The 21,699-nt window shown below is 46.9% G+C and overlaps 1 protein-coding gene across 4 annotated transcripts in view; it reads right to left on the bottom strand.

The window, feature by feature from the left end:
• The window catches only part of armc3 (armadillo repeat containing 3), a 303,201-nt gene that overhangs the window by 22,469 nt on the left and 259,033 nt on the right, over positions 1–21,699 (bottom strand). For all 4 annotated transcript variants that reach the window (XM_085987770.1, XM_085987769.1, XM_085987767.1 and 1 more), the window contains exon 15: positions 5,572–5,670. In XM_085987770.1, coding sequence (XP_085843896.1) covers positions 5,572–5,670 — 99 coding nt within the window. The remainder of the gene's footprint in view (positions 1–5,571; positions 5,671–21,699) is intronic.

Genomic DNA, 21,699 nt, shown 5'->3' on the forward strand with positions numbered 1-21,699 from the left:
AAATGGGATTATAGAATGGTATATAATTGGACAAGGGTGTGGAGATTCAATCCCTATTTTAAAGTCATACATTGTCTTTACTTTTATAATATACTTTGAATTTATATTATTATATGTATAGCTAGACAGCATAACTATGTGTAATTTGAAACACAGAGAAGTAGAGTTGGTTGGACCATAGGAGTTTTTCTCCAGTACAGGTCGAAAAGCTGGGAAATGTAAAACTGAGGCGCTACAGATTCAACACTGTTGGGAAGGTATAATTGCAGCGTGACAAGTTTACATAGGCAAAATCCAAAATGTAGACACTGGAATTTATAATGGAACATTTGACATTAAAATGACAAAAATGTAACAGAGAGTGAAGTTTTGTAGACAGAAAATGTGCACAGATGTAAGAATTTTACAACTAATTTTTTGGACATTACAAGGCACCTTAAGCGTCCAAAATAGCATCCGCGGCATGCGCGCACACTTACGATGGGAAGTGCATGGACGCCATATTTGTAAAGGGGTAAGCGTGCACACACGCAACGTCTGCTGGCAGGATGCAGAGCAGGCAGATCATGACATCAATCAGCATGCAACGACTCACATCTTCCTTCGCACCCCCGGCCTCCCTGATTCCTCCCTCCTTCCTCTCCGCTTCCCAGCTGCGGCCTGGTGTCAAAGAACTACCTGCCCGACAGTCAGCCAGCCTCTCAATCTGGCTGGCTGCGGCCAGCAAACAGAGAAAAGAAATGTTAATCAAGTCCTGCTGTTAAATTCAGCAGTACCTGAGGGAAGCCCGTTCTTCCAGGTTTCCCAACCATAATCCAGTCTTTGATCTCCCGCCCCCCACCCCCTACTCCCTCCCCGCCTCCGAGTAAAAATCCAGCCCAGTCTGTTAATTTTGACCACTAGGGTTAATTTAAGGATCCATTTTGCTCAAATTTCTGTCATTACACTTTAGCAATAATTATATCTATGGATAACTATATCTAAAGATTTTCATACATGCCAACCATTAAAACTCAGAAAAGCCGATGAGCAGCTTCAAACATACAGCTGAAAGCCAACCCTGAATAAAGGCCTAGTACTATGACCACTGCTTTACAACGACAGAATATGTTAAAATTCTTTTCATGCATTGGATTTCACGATTTTTATTGGTGTTTTTGGGTCTCATTCTATTTGAGAAAACTGAAACCCAGTGACCTCACAAGTGATATATGAAAGATATGCTTCATAATTGGTAGCTTTTCCTACCTGTCTAGCACAGATAATGGATAGTTGTAGTTTGAGCGAATCAGAAAAGCATGATGGATGATTCTCAAAACTAAGAATACATTTAAATTGTTACAAACATGCTTAATATGCGCTGAAAGAAAAAAACCTTTTTGTAATTTAAAATCAGGCTTTTTGATTATCATTTAAAAAATGTCTTTAGAGTACCTTTATTCCCTCCTCCTTTACCCGGGCCTGTAATTTTCTTTGTTATTTTTGTCCTCCCTTGTCTTCCTGAAGTATACAGCACCTGCAGCAGAGAGGAAGGGCAGGCAACCTGTACCAAGGCTTTTGTCACTGGAACTCTAAATCATCTTTCAGAATAATGCTAGGCAGGCAAAGGAATAACTGTCCTTGTGGAGAGGTGCCTGATATCTCCTCATTAATAATATAGATGCAGTCTGGAACTCTGTGGAGAGAGGAATTTCTTATGTTTTCTCAGCTTTCTGAGCCACATATGAAATGTGGCTGAGAAGGTAAGCAAACTACTCTTAGGTGGAATTCACTACCAGGGTTAGTGGTTGAGGCAGAAACTACGTCAACATTCAAGATTAGATTGGATAAGTGCATGAAGGAAAATGGAATATGGGAACAGGGTAGGTAAATGTGATTAGGACTTCATGCTTTCATGGAGGGTAAATGTCGACATGAACTGATTGGGCAGAGTGGCCTGTTTGCATGTTGTATCTTCTATGTAAGTAGTCACAATGGAGTGCATTGGGACATGAACTTGTCATAACTTAAGGTGATGTTATGCCCATATTCCATCAGTTATATTACAGGGGGAGTACCTGAAGTACACAAAAGTGCAATTTGTCCAGTGGTGGACTTAGAAATATTTGCTGCAGGAAATGAACTCTAATGGTGTAAATAGTTTTCCGAGGGGGGGTCTGGAGGAATGTCCTCTCCAATAAGGTATTGATTTTTAACACTGTTTTAGTGCTTTTTGCAGCATTTTCAAGTGTATTGTGATTCAGCATTAAGGAGAGAAAGACTGAGATAGAGTTCAGCGACATTAAGGAGAGAGAAACCCAGACAGCAGTCCACCTCTGGTGCGAGTTTCAGCACAAGTGAGCTTCAGCGCACGGGCGCAGAAGAGGCAAACCACTATACTTTATACAGTGACTGCAACCAGAGCCAGAAGCTGCTGCATGACTAGAGATTGAGAAAACCGACTGTCCACTCCAAATGCAGGAAGTTGGAAACAATACATTTAGGGGGAAAAATTCAGTTGGTTGCGCCTCCCGTTAGCGCCTTAAGAGGCCGCTAAGTGGGGCGCAAACCAACTAGTGCCCGGGCGCGGCACTGCCCACGCCTCCCGCAAAATTCAGCGGGAGGTTAGTGGTGGCGCTAACCGGTAGCGCCCTGTGGCGCTGCGCCGCTGGCGATGACATCATTGGTGTGCGCAGCGCCCCGCTCACACCCCGGCCATGATCTTCGGGAGCGCCCCCTGATTTACCGCCGGACGCTATGTCTGGCGGGGTCAGGGGGGCGTACCTGCGGCCGGGGAGGCGCAATTTAAAGGCGAGGTGCGGGGTGGCCGTTTTTGTTGCTGGCCGCCTGCCAGCACCTGCCTGCGCTCCCGTCCCTGGCCTCCTGAAACCCCACCCCGTGGAGTGCCGGCTGCGCTCCAAGAGCCCAGCACTTCTCTTGGGTGCCGGGCTCTTTTGTCTGCACTCCCGATCCCCGAGGGCTCAGCTGGGCCCCAGGTCGCGTTGCACAAGGCCCCTCCCCTTTAAGAAGGGGAGGAAGGCCTGCAATACCGCGGCGCAACGTGCCGCAGCGTGTGGCGCTGCGGCACATAATGCCGCAATATTGACTCACAACGCCCCAAGAGGGATGCGGGGCACTTCCAGTAGCGCCCCGCTTCCCTCTTGGGGCGCAACCACTCAATTTCCAGTGCGGGGGCGCTAATTTTTCCGGGGCGCTACTTTTAGCGCACCGGCGAAGTTAGCGTCTCAATTGGGGCGCTACTCAACTTTTAGCCCTTAGTTTTTGACAGTAGACAAGGAAACATAATCAGGAAGATGTTTAAAACTACACAGAATATTTCCATTCAAAGCCGAGAACCCGACTGCATTATGCCGACACCAAGTTGGAGGTCTCTCTGCAAAGCATTACAGAACTGCTCTTTTGGATGTTGAACAAAACTAGGGGTGACTGCACTGTATTTATTTTAATCAGTTATTAAATTACCATAGTCTACAATAATATCTTCACAATCTTACTATAAATAGGAATAAGTTTTAGGTTGTTTCTCACAGGTTGTCGGGTCATTTTCTGATTGTACCTCCCTACCACAGTCACTGCCTATTAGCATTGACAAATAACCCGTTACCAGCGATCCCAAGATTAGATGAATTTAGGGCTAGTAGCATAATTAGCTGCTTGTACAAGATAAAGCCTAGCTTGTCAGTATCCTACCAAATTACAGCTGCTGGGTTGGCATTGATGTTAACAAATTTGAGTGTGTATACTTGGCAATGTTTCCAAACAACTTCCAAATATTGTTTGTGTGGAATAATCTGAAGACTGATGAGACCAATGAATATGGTGCATGCACAGCAGAGGTAACGCACGATGGATTAAAAGGCAATTTAAGGCTGATTTAAAAAGTTGTTGGATCAGTGAGTTTTTGAGCCCAGAGTCAAGCAGCACAAACAGGCCAAAATGCGTACAGTCTGTGCAAATCATGGACCACTGGCAACTATGGACTTGTGCATTGTTATCAACTTCTAGATTTTGGTTTCAACTGAAAACGTATGATAAAACACCAGGTCAAGTTAGCATTTCTAAAGCAAACACCGGAGAAAATACTACTTATGCTGACTACAAATAAATAGCCTTTTCAAAGACACTTCCATCTGCTCTGAAAAATGTTCAGTGTCCTGTATATTTGAATACTCATTGGGTAGGCTGGGTGCATCTTGGTGCGCCACCAATGCACTTAACTAACAGTCTCACACTCAGCCTGTAGCCTTGCAATTAGCTTTTTATGCACAAGAAGGTAGCGTGTTATAATTCAAAAAGAAAATACTGCAGATGCTGGAAATCTGAAATAAAAACAGAAAATGCTGGAGATACTCAGCAGGTCAGGCAGCATCTGTGAAGAGAGAAACAGAGTTAACATTTCAGGTCGATGACCTTTCGTCAGAACTGGAAAAAAGCAGGAAATGGAACAGATTTTTAAGCAAGTGTAGGGGCTGGGAAATGGGGGAGGGGATGAAAGAACAAAAGGAAAGGTCTGTGATAGGATAGAAGGCAGGAGAGGTTAAAAGACATTAAGAGATATTCAAGGCAAAAGGAGATGGTAATGGGACAGGTTAAGAAACAAAGGCTGGCTCTAGATGAAGTGTAAATTGTGCTGGCAGAATGGAAGACAGCTGCCATGTGAGAGAGAAGAACAGAAGGCACAATTAAAAAGTGTGGATAAAAATAAATATATATATATATGTATATGATAGGGGCCAGGTTACGATCTGAAATTGTTGAACTCTATGTTGAGTCCAGAAGGCTGTAAAGTGCCTAATCAAAAGATGAGGTGCTGTTCCTCGAGCTTGTTATAATTGTTTTCAATCATAATATGGAAGATGAAGATTGTGAAGGACTACACTATGCACCACAAACTAAAGATTCTCCCTCAAAAAACTGCCCTATCCGGTGAATTTTCTCTATTTAAAATGATCACTTGTTTTAAAAGATGTAATAATGTTTCAAGATAATGCACTTTAGCCAGAATTAAACGTTGATATTAGTTTAAACAATGCTGTTGGCCCAATAGGTGCATCTTTTGTTGAGAAAAGGCTGTTAGCTACTAAAATTCTGCCTAAAACTATTATTCATACTTGCCAACGTTCAAGTGGGAAACCCAGGTGTCGTTTAACACCTCGCAATGCATTGTGCATTTGCTGTTCTGCGCTTGTGCTGAAATATCGCGTGTACACAGAAATGATAGCTCGCAAAGTGCAGTGGGTGAATTTTAAAGTGCCTAGAACAAGCATCGGTAACAACAAGAACAACAACAGCATTTATATAGCACCTTTAAAGTAGAAAAACATCCTAAGGCACTTCATAGAGGTATAATCAAACAAAAAAAAAGCACCGTGTGAGTAGTGTGGACAAATCCAAAACATGGACAGCTTGCTCAGAGAATGCGAGGTTAGCAGCTATAGATTTTTGATGCTAGGAACTCAGGTTATCACCCGGAAATGTTGATTAAGTTATAGTTTCACAACCATTCATCTGAAGATAATTAGTTTTAAATCTTTAGAAAAACAACAGTTTAAAAAAAAAAACTAGACAGACCTAGATGGTTTATCTCTGATGGCCATTCTGCTAGAAGTAAGGCGACTACTGACAGTTAACGGAACATCGAGTTTGTCTTCAGTTAATATTCCTGGAAGTCTGCAAAATAAGATATTAAATTCAATAATTTTCATTTACATGGGAGGAAAAGGAAAATAACAGCAATTATTATAATATTCAGTTCAAAAAGTGTTAGAATTTTGAGTAAAGCTATTTAAGACACAGGACAAAGTTTCATATCCTGCAAGTTTTCTGGCAATCAAAAAGATTTTTGTTTCTGATGTCTAACATTATACCAAGTAACAACCAAAGCATTAAAAAGCGTACATTATAATTATTTTTAATTTAAAGTAAACATTCGAAGGAGAATCAAAGCATGCCCTTGGATAGGGGAGTACTTTCAGCATAAAGCCTTCTAGCTATCTATAAAGTGTCAGAAAATGAAGAGATACAGAGGCCAAAATTCTGCTGTTAAGTGTAGCTTGAGTGCATCAGAAGGGCTGCAAATTGAGCGAGGTCCCAGATCCACCAGGAGCCTCTGTCCATCCTAAACAAGGATACTGGCATGAGAAGTGTAGTGTATGTACCTTTAAGGGGAGAACTACTTTTTACAGCTCCTGTATACTGTAGTACCGGCAGTGACCACACCTGTATATAAATCCTGAGTAGGGATTTGTACTGTTAGTTTTAGAGTAACCCTCATCCAGTAAACACCTGTTGATTGTGCCTCTGCAGTCTCTGTCGATTTATTGAAGGACACCATACATCAAGATTCACGGATTTAACATTGGCGACGAGTGGATTCAAACCTACCTGCAACTCTGCATCACCTCCCAGGGATTCGCTCCTGGAGAGCAGTGAAAGGGGAAGGCCGAGTCCAGAAGTGCGGGTGTCGACCATCCAGAGAGGACTTGAACATCGCAGTGGAGGCTGTGGAGAGCTGGGCTTGGTTCTCCAGTCGCAACGATCTAGCGCAGCGGGCTGGCAGCAGGTACGGCGCAGACCCTTCCCGGACAGCGGCGGCGGAAGCCGACCGACGGCACAGAAAAAGGCCGAGCAGCGTCGACGGGGTAAGATATTCAGGAAAGATAGGCAAAAAGGAAAGGGAGGAGGGGTAGCTTTACTGGTTAAAGAAGGGATTAACACAATTGTAATGAAGGATATTAGCTCTGATGAGGTGGAATCTGTATGGGTAGAATTGAGAAATACTAAGGGGAAAAAAACATTAGTGGGAGTGGTATATAGACCTCCAAACAGTAAGGCGGAGGTTGGGGATGGCATTAAAAGGGAAATTAAAGAAGCGTGCAATAAGGGCACAGCAGTCATCATGGGTGACTTTAATCTACATATAGATTGGGCTAACCAAATTAGTAACAATACTGTGGAGGAGGAATTCCTGGAGTGTTTACGGGATGGTTTCCTGGACCAATATGTCGAGGAACCAACCAGAGATCAGGCCATCTTAGACTGGGTATTATGTAACGAGAAAGGATTAATTAGCAATCTTGTTGTACGAGGCCCCTTGGGTCGGAGCGATCATAATATGATCGAATTCTTCATTAAGATGGAGAATGAAGTAGTTGACTCAGAAACTAGGGTCCTCAATTTAAATAAAGGAAACTACGATGGTCTGAGGAGCGAGTTGGGTAGGATTGATTGGGGAATGGCACTCAAAGGGTTGACGGTGGATAGGCAATGGCAAACATTCAAAGACCGAATGGATGAACTACAGAAGTTGTTCATCCCAGTTCGGCATAAAAAGAAAACAAAAAAGGTGACTCAACCGTGGCTAACAAGGGAAATTAGGGATAGCATAAGATCCAAGGAGAGGACATACAAATTGGCCAGAAAAAGCAATAATCCTGAGGATTGGGAGCAGTTTAGGATTCAACAAAGGAGGACAAAGGGATTAATTAAGAAAGGGAAAATAGAATATGAGAGTAAGCTTGCAGGGAACATAAAAACTGACTGTAAAAGCTTTTATAGATATGTAAAGAGAAAAAGATTGGTGAAGTCAAGCGTAGGTCCCTTGCAGTCAGAATCGGGGGAATTTATAATGGGGAGCAAAGAAATGGCGGACCAACTAAATACATATTTTGGTTCTGTCTTCACAAAGGAGGACACAAATAACCTCCCAGAAATACCGCGGAACATAGGGTCTGATGAAAGGGTGGAACTGAAAGAAATCAGTATTTGTAGGGAAATGGTGTTAGGAAAATTGATGGGACTGAAGGCCGATAAATCCCCAGGGCCTGATAATCTACATCCCAGGGTACTTAAGGAAGTGGCCCTAGAAATAGTAGATGCATTGCTGGTCATCTTCCAGAACTCGATAGACTCTGGAACAGTACCCATGGATTGGAGGGTAGCTAATGTTACCCCACTATTCAAAAAAGGTGGCAGAGAAAAAGCGGGGAATTATAGACCGGTAAGCCTGACATCGGTAGTGGGGAAAATGCTAGAGTCCATTATAAAAGATGTAATAGCAGAGCACTTGGAAAGCAGTGACAGGATCGGACAAAGTCAACATGGATTTACAAAAGGTAAATCATGCTTGACTAATCTACTGGAATTCTTTGAGGATGTAACTGGTAAAATAGATAAGGGAGAACCAGTGGATGTGGTGTATTTGGACTTTCAGAAGGCTATCGATAAGGTCCCGCATAAGAGGTTAGCGTGCAAAATTAAGGCACATGGGATTGGGGGCAAGGTATTGACTTGGATAGAGAACTGGTTGGCGGACAGAAAGCAGAGTTGGAATAAACAGGTCGTTTTCCGAGTGGCAGGCAGTGACTAGTGGGGTACCGCAAGGATCGGTCCTAGGACCCCAGCTGTTCACAATATATATTAATGATCTGGACGAGGGAATTGGATGTAATATCTCCAAATTTGCAGACGACACAAAGCTGGGTGGGAGGGTATGCTGTGAGGAGGATGTCATGAAACTCCAGTACGATTTGGACAGGTTGGGTGATTGGGCAGAAACATGGCAAATGCACTATAATGTGGATAAATGTGAGGTTATCCGCTTTGGTGGCAAAAACAGGAAGGCAGATTATTATTTGAATGGCAATAGATTGGGAGAAGGGGAAGTGCAAAGAGACCTGGGTGTTATTGTGCACCAGTCGCTGAAGGTAAGCATGCAGGTGCAGCAGGCGGTTAAGAAGGCAAATGGTATGTTGGCCTTCGTAGCAAGAGGGTTCGAGTACAAGAACAAGGATGTCTTGCTGCAGTTGTACAGGGCCTTGGTGAGACCGCACCTTGAGTATTGTGTGCAGTTTTGGTCACCTTACCTGAGGAAGGACGTTCTTGCCATGGAGGGAGTGCAGCGAAGATTCACCAGGCTGATACCTGGGATGGCAGGAATGACGTATGAGGAGAGATTGTGTCAATTGGGCTTATACTCACTGGAGTTTAGAAGATTGAGAGGGGATCTCATCGAAACCTATAAAATTCTGTCAGGTCTGGACAGACTAGATGCAGAAAGGATGTTTCTGATGGCCGGGGAGTCCAGAACCAGGCGTCATAGTCTAAGGATAAGGGGTAAGCCATTTAGGACTGAAATGAGGAGGAATTTCTTCACCCAGAGAGTGGTGAACCTGTGGAATTCTCTGCCACAGAGGGTGGTGGAGGCCAGTTCATTAAAATATTCAAGAAAGAGTTGGATATATTTCTTGAGGCTAAAGGGATCAAGGGATATGGGGAGAAGGCAGGGACAGGGTACTGAATTTGGATGATCAGCCATGATCTCATTGAATGGCGGAGCAGGCTCGAAGGGCTGAATGGCCTACTCCTGCTCCTATCTTCTATGTTTCTATGTAAGAGAGAGGGTAAAGCGCACAGGGCGCAGCCGGGGTTGAAGACCGAGCGGCGTCAACGAGAGAGGGTAAAGCGCACAGGGCGCAGCTGGGGTTCAGGACCGAGCGGCGTCAACGAGAGTGGCACGCAGGAAAACGCGCAGAGCGCAGCCAGTGTTCAAGGGCCGAGCAGCGTCCGCGGAGAAGAAGGGAGACGCCATTTTTTTTAGCCGCAGCGGAGAAGAAGGGAGAGCGCGGGAAGAAAGGAAAGCGCGGGAGACGCCATTTTGAGCCAGCGGAGAAGAAGGGAGAGCGCGGGAGACGCCATTTTGAGCCGGTCTAACCACACCAAAAAAAAAAATGCCGAAGAGTGGCAGTATCACAGCGTTCGACAATGAAGTCGAAGATTGGACGACATATGTCGAACGCATTGAAGTGTACTGCAAGGTGAATGAAGTGCCAGATGACAAGAAAGCGCTGGTATTGTTGAATTCAATGGGTGCAAAAACGTATGGCTTACTGCGAAACCTAGTAACCCCAGAGAAACCAGCGGAAAAGAATTTTGAAAACAGTGTCAATCCTACGGGACCACTTAAACTCCACACCGCTGCTGATAGCAGAAAGATTTAAGTTTCACAAAAGGAACCAGCATAAAGATGAAAGTAATGCTGAGTATTTAACGGAACTGCGCAAGCTATCGAAACACTGCCAGTTTGGAACGGGACTAGCAGATACTTTAAGGGACAAGTTCGTGTGTGTGCTTCAAAGTGAAGGAACCCAGAAACGGCTTCTATCAGAAAAGGATCTTACGCTGGACAAGGTTTTCAGCATGGCAGTATCACACGAAGCAGCAACACGGGGCGCGGCTGAGATACAACAGAGACCGCAAGAATATGGCACAAATGAAATGGCATACGGAACAGTGAGGTGCTATCGCTGCGGCAGAACAACACACGACCATAAGGATTGCTGGTTCAAGGACCAAGTGTGCAGACAGTGTGGAAAAGTAGGACACATAGCAAGAGTCTGCAGGTCGGAAAAGAAAACCAGCAGCAAGAAATCTCCACAGGAGAAGTACAAGAAGGTACATAAGGTGACGGAGAGTAGTTCAGATGAACAGAAAAGGGATACAGACTCCGGAAGCAAGGAGCTGGGTTGTCTGAAACTACATAATGTGATCAAAACGGAGGATCACCAAACTATCTGGGTCACGCTCAAGATAGCCGGAGTCCAAGTGAAAATGGAATTGGACACAGGATCAGCCCTAACAGTCATAAACCGAAGGGACTACAAGCGGCTATTCTCACATATACCCTTGAGAGATACAGAGATCGTCTTGAAGACGTACACGGGGCAAAAAGTCTACCCCAAAGGAAAAATAAGGGTGAACGTTATATATAACGGCAAGGAAACACCAAAAATGGACCTATATGTATTGCCAGAGGGAGGACCACCACTACTAGGACGTGAATGGATCCGAAAGATACAGCTAGATTGGCATTCCATACAAGCACTGACTGTAGATGCCAAAAAGGATGACGACGTCACACCTGGACGACTGTCAAAAATGCTAACTGACGCACAAGAAGTGTTCCAGGAGGAACTCGGAACACTAAAAGGCATAATAGCGACGATCAAAATAGAGGAAAATGCAAGCCCAAAGTTTTTTAAGGCCAGACCGGTGCCTTATGCGATCCGCCCAGCCGTCGAAGCAGAGCTGGAAGGTTTGGAACGTTCAGGAGTACTGTCCAAAGTGGACTGGAGCGAGTGGGCTACACCCATCATTCCTGTAATGAAGAGGTCATTGAGTAATACGCCTGGGGAACCAAAGAAGGTTCGCATCTGTGGGGACTTTAAGGTGACAGTGAACCCAGTCCTTCACACGGTACAATATCCGCTTCCGCGGATTGAAGATATTTTCGCCTCGCTATCTGGAGGGAAACGCTTCACTAAGATTGATCTGGCCCAGGCGTACCTGCAAATGGAGGTAGAAGAAGCCTCGAAACAGTACCTCACGATCAACACTCATAAAGGTCTCTACCAGTACAACCGGCTGTTGTTCGGGGTAGCATCAGCTCCGGCTATTTGGCAAAGGGCAATGGATCAAGTCCTGCAAGGGATTCCAGGGACCCAGTGTTATTTGGATGACATCCTGGTCACGGGCGAAAATGACAGTGATCACCTTGCCAACCTGGAGCAGGTGCTCACTAGATTGAAGGAATATGGGCTCCGAGCTAATCGCCACAAATGCGAGTTTTTCCAGAAGCAGATCTCGTATTGTGGCCACGTTATTGATGAAGAGGGGTTACATAAGTCCCCTGAAAAGATTGAGGCAGTAGTCAAGGCTCCAGCACTGGAAAATGTGTCACAACTGAGGTCGTTCCTCGGGCTGGTGAACTACTACCATAAGTTCTTGCCAAATTTGTCTACCGTACTACACCCACTGAACACCCTACTGCAAACGGGGGTACCATGGAAGTGGAATGACGAATGTAAACGAGCTTTCCAGAAGAGCAAAGAATTGATCACATCAAAAGAGGTGTTGGCTCATTTCAACCCAGCACTACCAATTAGGTTGGCGTGTGATGCATCACCCTATGGCATTGGAGTGGTGCTGTCGCACAAATTCTCGGACGGCTCAGGGAGGCCAATAGCCTTTGCGTCACGATCACTAACCTCAGCCGAGCGTAACTACGCCCAGATTGACAGGGAGGCCCTCAGCCTAGTGTGGGGAGTGAAAAAGTTCAACCACTATCTGCACGGGCAGAAGTTCACCTTGCTGACTGACCACCAACCACTTGTCTCCATCTTTAATCCACAGAAGGGCGTTCCGGTGATGATTGCGCAACGGCTACAAAGATGGTCCCTTTTTCTAGGGGCGAACCAATATGAAATCGAGTATAAGGGCACGAAACAGCATGGAAACGCTGATGGGCTATCACGCCTGCCACTGCCTACTGCGGAGGAAGCACCAGCAGTGGACTCTGTCGAAATATTTCATTCGACTATAATTGAACGCTTGCCTGTAACTAACGCGGATATAGAGGAGACCCGAAATGACCCGACACTGTCTCGGGTATATGACTTGACGGTGAAGGGATGGCCAACACATGGTGACTCACTGTTGCCAGCATTCTCACCCAGAAGAGAACAGCTGTCAGTATGTCAGGGGACCTTGATGTGTGGATCCCGAGTGGTAATTCCACCCAAGTTAAGGGAGAGAGTGCTTAATGAGCTTCACGAAGGCCATCTGGGAGGGGTGAAAATGAAAAGCCTTGCTAGGGCTTATGTGTGGTGGCCGGGGATCGATCAGCAAATCGAGGACCTGACAAAGAGCTGCTCAGGATGCCAGAAGGTCCAAAATGCACCACCACATGCCCCTCTACACCCATGGGAGTGGCCCTCATCTCCATGGCAACGGGTGCATATTGATTTTGCTGGTCCATTCATGGACTCAATGTTTTTAATAGCCGTGGATGCGCACTCGAAATGGCCTGATGTGATCAAAATGTCCTCCACCACCACCACGGAGAAAACTATTGCAGTCCTACGGACCATATTTGCCAAAACGGCTTGCCAGAGCAGATTTGCTCTGATAACGGACCACAGTTTGTGTCCGAGGAGTTTCGAAGATTTATGAAGAGGAATGGGGTAAAGCATTACGTATCCGCCCCGTATCATCCAGCCACAAATGGATTGGCTGAGAGGTTCGTACAAACCTTTAAGAAAGCAGTAAGGGCCATGTGCGATGACGACATTCCACTGCAGCACAAGGTGGACAATTTCCTGTTAGCCTACAGAAATGCGACACATGCAGTCATCAACCAGACCCCGGCCATGATGTTCTTTAACCGAAGGTTGAGATCTCATATGGATTTGCTCAGACCAAATGTACGAAGAGATGTTGAGAATAAGCAATTCCAGCACATCAATGAGAAGCCGACAAGGAGCTTCAATGTAGGGCAACCAGTCTTGGCCCGCGACTACCGAATAGAGAAATGGCAACCAGGGACGATATGCACACGGCAGGGGCCACTAATGTACACAGTGGATGTTGGGGAGAACATTGTGAGACGCCATGTTGACCAGATCCTAGAGTCACAGGAACGAGTCAACCCCATGTCTCGCCCATACGTACCTGGTGATGAACCCGACATACCGGTAGCATGTACCCCAGAAACAGTAGCATCAGAAGCTGATGAACCAACCGACGACAGGGGGCCAGAATCGCCTCCGCACCAAGAGCAAGACACTCAGGAAAGGCGCTATCCAGAAAGGATCAGGAAGCCGCCCCAAAGACTGAATTTATAAATGGACTATTTTCAGTTAATGTTGCATGTTAAAAGTGTTAATTGTTAAATGAATGTTATGGTACTGTTAATCTAAAAGGGGAGGAATTGTAGTGTATGTACCTTTAAGGGGAGAACTACTTTTTACAGCTCCTGTATACTGTAGTACTGGCAGTGACCACACCTGTATATAAACCCTGAGTAGGGATTTGTACTGTAGTTTTAGAGTAACCCTCATCCAGTAAACACCTGTTGATTGTTCCTCTGCAGTCTCTGTTGATTTATTGAAGGACACCATACATCAAGATTCACGGATTTAACAAGAAGGGGATGCACAGGCCAGGAGTTTTCTTATTCCGGCCTGGCGGAAGATCAGCAGACCAATATACCAAGTGCTTAGTGGTCTGCCAACTCGCAGATTTGGGATTCACTTGGCGGTCCAGGCCTGGGTCTTGGCCTGGACCTTTGAAGATTTTTAACATTTTTAAGCTCTCTGTGGCCACCTGCTCCAATTATTTTGTGGATTCCCCTGTCTGGCAGATGCACAAGCTGTGCCCCAAGTAGTGTGGGCATTCAGCAGGTATATTTATATCTGGTGCCCGCTCACTGATAATAGATGCTTTGACAGGGTCAGCGCCAGAGGTCATAGATGGTAGAATCTTGGCACTTCTTCTGGGATGTCTGGTACACAGATTTTAGACCCACTTTTTTTTTAGAATTAGTTTGCTTCCTATCTTCAGGACTCCTCAGACCCACAAGCCGCATCAATGATGCAAGTTTTTAGTGGATCCAGGAACCAATCTGTAAATTGTCATGTTGCACCAGATAGGGTGTTGATCTGCAGACATTTACAGGTCGATTTAACTCGAGGCACAAATGGGGCGGGCGGAACAAGTGAGAACCCCTCCCCACCCCCCCATGACGTTGTCGGCGTGAGGCCCGGGCAATTTAACACCTGGGCCATATTTCCATTTGACTGACGGGCTGCCATCCCAATCACATCGGGAATTGGGCAGCCCACCCACATGCTGCGTGCAATTTCCGGCACGACTCATGAGGCCTATTTAAAGCAGGAATGCTTCTCTTAAAGAGGGGTTGCTTCCTCCACTTGGATTTTTCATTGAAGAACACTGGAAGAAAGCCTGTCTACAGAGACGAGTAGAAAGTTTGCCCCCCCCACCCCCCACACACTTTTCTGATGCCTCTGTGGAGGTCCTTGTGGACAAAGGTCAAGGAGGGAGGTACTCTTCCCCAGCACCCGCAAGAGCATCGCCAAGGCCACCATAAAGCAGGTCTGGAGGTCAGTGCCATCAGGATCACCCCAAGTCCTGGTTTCAATGCAGAAAGAGGTTCAATGACCACATAAGAGCAGAAAGGGTGAGTACAGTTCTTGACTTCTTTACCTCCCTCAACAGCCCTGACAACACTCCTTTCACCCCCTCCCCTACCGCATTCAATAATTCCCTCTCTCAACAGCCCTGACAACACTCCTTTCACCCCCTCCCCTACCACATTCAATAATCCCCTCCCCTCCATCACATCCTTAAAACATCCAATCACAAGGGCACACTGCAACACTTCTCTATCTCATTCCAGACACACTCAACTCTTCCTTTGCTCTCTTCTCACCACATACTAACACCATTCTCTTCTCACATACTACCATTTGCACAACCACCAACTCCTCCCAGCACTCCTTCTTTACCTCACATTACACACACTTGCCGTTACATTCATCACCTCCCCATCCTCATTACATTTTGCTTTTTTTCCCTCCTCACACCACTTGCCATACATATCTCCACTTTCCTTTTAAAGTGCCACTCACTAACTCTCTTTCTGCAGAAGAAAACAGCACATAATGTAAGGGAGAGGACAGGGGTGGAGTCACCAACATCATTACCCTCACCCAAGCAGAGCAAGAAGCCCTGGGCATCAGTGGCCCAGGCAGAGCCATCAGTATCAGGGAAGCAGAGGCTGGCAGCTTATCTCTGCAGGGTGTCTACATATTACCTGTAACCCTTTATTCACCTCAGCAAATATACAGTAAACGTTAAAACTTAAAGCTGCATTCTTAAGACTGTAAACTGCAAATGTCAAGCTTAAACCTGCCATCCTAACTCTTGTCCTTTTTCTCTTATTCTTAGGTCTTGGCGGGAGATAATCCTCCTGACGATGTTCCCTCAGCCGCTCCATCTCTCCCAAGCACCAGCTTAGACATTGGCACTCCGCATGGGTTAGATAGTGAGGCAGAGGGTTCTGCACATGGTGAAACATTCAGCACCAGCAGATACTGCTGGCAGGGACAGCACAGGTGACAGCTCGCTGTAGTGAAATGTTCTTTCCCAGCTCTGCTAAGGAGGACAGGGATGAGGGGATAGCCATGAAAAGATAATTGCTGACGTCACACAAGCAGTTAAAGGAGGTATTGGAAGGCCTGCCAAGGAATTTCAGTGTTATGGCTGAGAGAGTGGAGGAGTCCACTTCCAGCCAGTGTGGTGTCATCTCACTTGGCATCAGCACGCTGCAGTCTACATGGAGAGTGTGGTCACCTCCAGTCAGGCCCTCACAACAGGAGTCTATGTTTAAATGCTTTGTAGCTTTGCTGTAAGCTCAAACAGCTGCCATTCAGGCTCTGGACTCCATGTTGGAGAGACAGGTTGGTGAACCACATGGATAGGCGCTTTTAAGGAGTAACTCATCTTCTGCAGTCTGTTCTCCCGCAGATTAGTAGAAGTGAAGTTCGTCTTGCCATCTCTCTACATGTCAGTGCCACTGTTAACTTTAAGCTGCGTGGCCCCACAGCTCTCTGGATCTACCACACAGCCAGCTTGCTGGCTATTCAATGCAAAAAGCCGCGCATGCACGGTTTTTTGAAAGGGCCTGCAGCCCCTTAAAGGGGCCGGACTATCCAGGCAGCAATCGAGGTACAGCAGTCTGCAGCCAGGTCCTCACATACTCGAACACCCAGAAGTCACCTGCCACAAACATCTCCAGATGATACCATGAGAACATCAGCCCTCCACCAACTTTACTAAGGCCAATAAGGGAGCCCATGTAGTACAGTTAGCAAAACATGGATTGAGGATTGGTTAACGGACAGAAAACAGAGAGTAGGAATAAACAGGTCATTTTCGGGCTGGCAGGCTGTAACTAGTAGGATACCGCAAGGATCAGTGCTTGGGTTGCAGCTATTCACAATCTACATCAATGATTTGGATGAAGGGACCAAATGTAATATATCCAAGTTTGCTGATGATACAAAGCTGGGTGGGAATGTAAGTTGTGAGGAGGATGCAAGGAGGCTTCAAGGGGATATAGACAGGCTAAGTGAGTGGGCAAGAACATGGCAAATGGAATGTGGAGAAATGTGAAGTTATCCACTTTGGTAGGAAAAATAGAAAAGCAGAGTATTTTTTAAATGGTGAGAGATTGGGAAATGTTGGTGTTCAGAGTGACCTGAGTGTCCTTGTACATGAATCACTGAAAGTTAACATGCAGGTAACAGCAAGCAATTAGGAAAGCAAATGGTATGTTGGCCTTTATTACAAGAGGATTTGAGTATAAGAGTAAAGACGTCTTACTGCAATTATATAGGGCCCTGGCGAGACCACACCAGGAGTATTGTGCAGTTTTGGTCTCCTTACCTAAGGAAGGATATACTTGCCATAGAGGGAGTGCAACGAAGGTTCACCAAACTGGTTCCTGGGATGGGGGGGATTGTCCTATGAGGAGAGATTGAGTAGACTAGGCCTATATTCCCTAGAATTTAGAAGAATGAGAGGTGATCTTATTGAAACATACAAAATTCTTACAGGGCTTGACAGGGTAGATTCAGGGAGGATGTTTCCCCTGGCTGGGGAGTCTAAAACCAGTGGTCACAAACTCAGAATAAGAGGTCGGCCATTTAGGACTGAGATGAGGAGAAATTTCTTCACTCAGAGGGTGGTGACTCTTTGGAATTTTCATTGAGTATATGCAAGACAGAGAGCGATAGAGTTTTGAATATTAAGGGAATCAAGGGGTATGGGGATAGTTCAGGAAAGTGTAGGTGAGGCAGAAGATCAGCCATGATCTTATTGAATGGCGGAGCAGGCTCGAAGGGCCAAATGGCCTACTCCTGCTCCTATTTCTTATGTTCTTTAACTTATGTAGCGCACTATGGGTTGATTACTTGGCTGAGAAATTATGTTTGCCACTAACTTAATCACCGTTATCACTTTTGGCACTTACATAGAATTACATTGAATATACAGCACAGAAACAGGCCATTCGGCCCAACTAGTCTGTGCTGCTGTTTATACTCCACAGGAATCTCCTCCCATTCTATCTACCTCATTTCAGCCTATCTTTCTATTCCCTTATCTCTCATGTATCTGTCTACTTTCTAAGCTATCTGTCTCAACTACTTCCTGTGGTAGCGAGTTCCACATTCTAACCACTCTCTGAGAAAAGAAATTTATCCTTATTTCCCTACTGGATATATTAGTAACAATCTTGTATTTATGGCCCCTAGTTTTGGATTCTCTCTCAAGTGGAAACATTCCCTTCACATCTACCCTGTCCAACCCATTCATAATTTAAACACCTCTGTCATGTTTCCTCTAAGTCTTAAATAACAACAGAAAATGCTGGAAATACTCAGCAGGCCAGGCAGCATCCGTGGAGAGAGAAACAGAGTTAACGTTTCAGGTCTGTGACCCTTCGTCAGAACTGGAAAAAGGTTAGGGATGTAACAGATTTTAAGCAGGGAAAGGAGGGGGAGGTGAAGGGGAGGAAAGAACTAAATGGATAGTCTGTGCTAGGATGGAAGGCAGGAGAGATTAAGGGCTAAATATTTGGGGCGCTAACATCGCCGGGGCGCTAACATCGCCGGGGCGCTACTTTTCGCCGGAAAAATTAGTGTCCCCGCAGCGGAAATTGAGTGGCTGCACCCCAAGAGGGAAATGGGGCGCTACTGGAAGTGCCTGGCATCCCTCTTGGGCCGCTGCGAGTCAATATCGCGGTGCTACGTGCCGCAGCGCCATGCCACGTCGCCTTCCACCAGGGGAGTGTCCTTGCACAGCGCAACCTTGGGCCCAGCTGGGCACTCCGCGGGGTGGGGTTTCAGGAGGCCGGGGACGGGAACGCAGGCAGGTGCTGGCAGGCGGCCAGCAACAAAAACGGCCACCCTGCACCTCGCCTTTAAATTGCGCCTCCCCGGCCACAGGTAGGCTTCCTGACCGAATCGGACATAGCGTCCAGCGGTAAGTCAGGGGGCGCTCCCAAAGATCGCAGCCGGGGCGCGAGCGGGGCGTTGCACACGGCGATGACGTCATCGCCGGCGGAGCAGCGCCGCGCCACGGGGCGCTAACGGGAGGCGCAAAATAACCGAATTTTTACCCTAAATGTTGCAAGTGGGAATGGCAGAATCATCAACAGCTGCCGCCTGAAAAAATGGGGGCGGGGGTTATAGTCTGAAATTGTTGAACTCAATGTTGAGTCCAGAAGGCTGTAAAATGCCTAATCGAAAGATGGGGTGCTGTTCCTCGAGCTTGCATTGAGCTTCATTGGAACAGTGTAGGAGGCCGAGGACAGAGAGGTCAGAGTGGGAGTGGAGCAAAGAATTAAAGTGACAAGTGACCGGAAGCTCAGGGTCACACTTACGGACTGAACAGAGGTGTTCCGCAAAGCGGTCACCCAATCTGCATTTGGACTCCCCAATGTAGAGGAGACCGCATCGTGAGCAGTGAATACAGTATACTAAATTGCAAGAAGTACAAGTAAATCGCTGTTTCACCTGGAAGGGGTGTTTGGGGCCCTGGACAGTGGGAAGGGAGGAGGTAAAAGGGCAGGTGTTGCATCTCCTGCGCTTGCATGGGAAGGTGCCGTCGGGAGAGGAGGGGCTGTTGCGGGTGATTGAGGAGTGGACTAGGGTGTTGCGGAGGGAGCAGTCCCTTCAGAATGCTGAAAGGGGAGGTGAGGGGAAGATGTGTTTGGTGGTGGGATCACGTTGGAGGTGGTGGAAATGGCGGAGGTTAATCCATTGAATGTGGAGGCTGGTGGGGTGAAAGGTGAGGACAAGGGGAACACTATCGTGGTTCCGATAGGGAGGGGAAGGGGTGAGAGCAGAAGTGCGGGAAATAGAACGGACATGGTCAAGGGCCATGTCAACTACGGTAGAGGGGAATCCTCGGTTGAGGAAAAGGGAAGACATATCGGAAGCACTGGTATGGAAGGTGGCATCGTCAGAACAGATGCGGCGGAGACGGAGAAACTGGGAGAATGGAATAGAGTCCTTACAGGAAGCAGGGTGGGAGGAAGTGTCGTCCAGGTAGCTGTGGGAGTCAGTAGGCTTGTAGTGGATGTTTGTCGATAGCATATCGCCTGAAATGGAGACAGAGAAGTCAAGGAAGGGAAGAGAAGGGAAGAGTCGGAAATGGTCCATGTGAAGGTGAGGGAAGGGTGGAAATTGGAAGCAATTCCTCTAAGTCTTCTCCTTTTTCTAAAGAAAAACGCCCCAACCCGTTCAATCTTTCCCGATAACTGTAATCTCTCAGTTCTGGTACCATCCTTGTAAATTCTTTTTGCACTTTCTCCAGGGCTTCAATGTCTTTTTTATAGTATGGAGACCAGAACTGTGCATAGTACTCCAAGTTCGGCCTGACCGGGGTCCTGTACAAGTTTAACATAACTTCACTACTTTAGATTCTATACCCCTAGAAATAAATCCCAGTTAGCATTTTTAATTGCTTTGATGACTTGCAATGCTGCTTTTAATGATTTGTTCACCTGTATTGCTATATCCCTTTGCTCTTTGACCTCATTCAGTTTCTTATTTTCTAAGGTGGAGGTGATGTTTCTATTTTTCCTACCAAAGTGTATCACCTCACATTTATCTATGTTAAAGTTCAATTGCCACTTACCTGCCCAGTCTGCATGTTTTCTAATGTCTTCTTGTATTATGCTGTATTCTTCCTCACTGTTAGCTATAACCACCCCACCCTCCTCCAGTTTTGTATCATCTGCAAATTTTGATCATAGAATCATAGAAATTTACAGCACGGAAGGAGGCCATTTCGGCCCATCGTGTCTGCGCCGGCCATCAAAGAGCTATCCACCCTAATCCCACTTTCCAGCACTTGGTCTATAGCCTTGTAGGTTATGGCACTTCAAGTGCACATCCAAGCTCTTTTTAAATGTGGTGAGGGTTTCTGCCACTACCACCCTTTCAGGCAGTGAGTTCTAGTCCCCCACCACCCTCTGGGTAAGGTAATTTCCCCTCAAATCCCCTCTAAACCTCCTACCAATTACTTTAAATCTATGCTCCCTGGTTGTTGACCCCTCTGCTAAGACACATAAGGGGAGAAATTGAGTATAGCCCCGTTTGGGGTGCCAGCCTCGCCAGGGCGCTAAAAACATTCGCGCCCCCGCACCGGAAATTGAGTGGTTGCGTCCCAAAGGGAAGCGCGGCGCTACTGGAGGCGCCCCGCATCCCTCTTGGGGCGCTGCGAGTGAATATCATGGCACAACGTGCCGCAGCGCCACACGCTGCGGCACGTCGCGCTGCGGTATTGCAGGCCTTCCTCCCCTTCTTAAAGGGGAGGGGCCTTGTGCAGCACGATCTGGGGTCCAGCTGGGCCCCCGAGGATCGGGAGTGCAGGCAAAAGAGCCCGGCATCGAGGAGAAGTGCCGGGCTCTTGGAGCGCAGCCGGCACTCTGCGGGGGGGGTGGGGTTCAGGAGGCCGGGGACGGGAGTGCAGGCAGGTGCTGGCAGGCGGCCAACAACAAAAATGGCCGCCCCGCACCTTGCCTTTAATTCGCGCCTCCCCGGCCGCAGGTACGCCACCCTGACCCTGTCAGACATAGCGTCCGGCGGTAAATCAGGGGGCGCTGCCGATGACGGCAGCGGCGCAGCGCTAACGGTTAGCGCCACCAATAACATCCCGCGGAATTTAGCGGGAGGCGTGGGCAGTGCCGCGCCCGGGCGCGAGTTGGTTTGCGACCCACTTAGCGCCCCCTCTTAAGGCGCTAACGGGTGGCGCAGCCAACTGAATTTCTCC

This window comes from Somniosus microcephalus, chromosome 5 (assembly GCF_052327205.1).
Source record: "Somniosus microcephalus isolate GS21.2 chromosome 5, FLI_Smic_1.0, whole genome shotgun sequence".
Taxonomy (NCBI): Eukaryota; Metazoa; Chordata; class Chondrichthyes; order Squaliformes; family Somniosidae; genus Somniosus; species Somniosus microcephalus.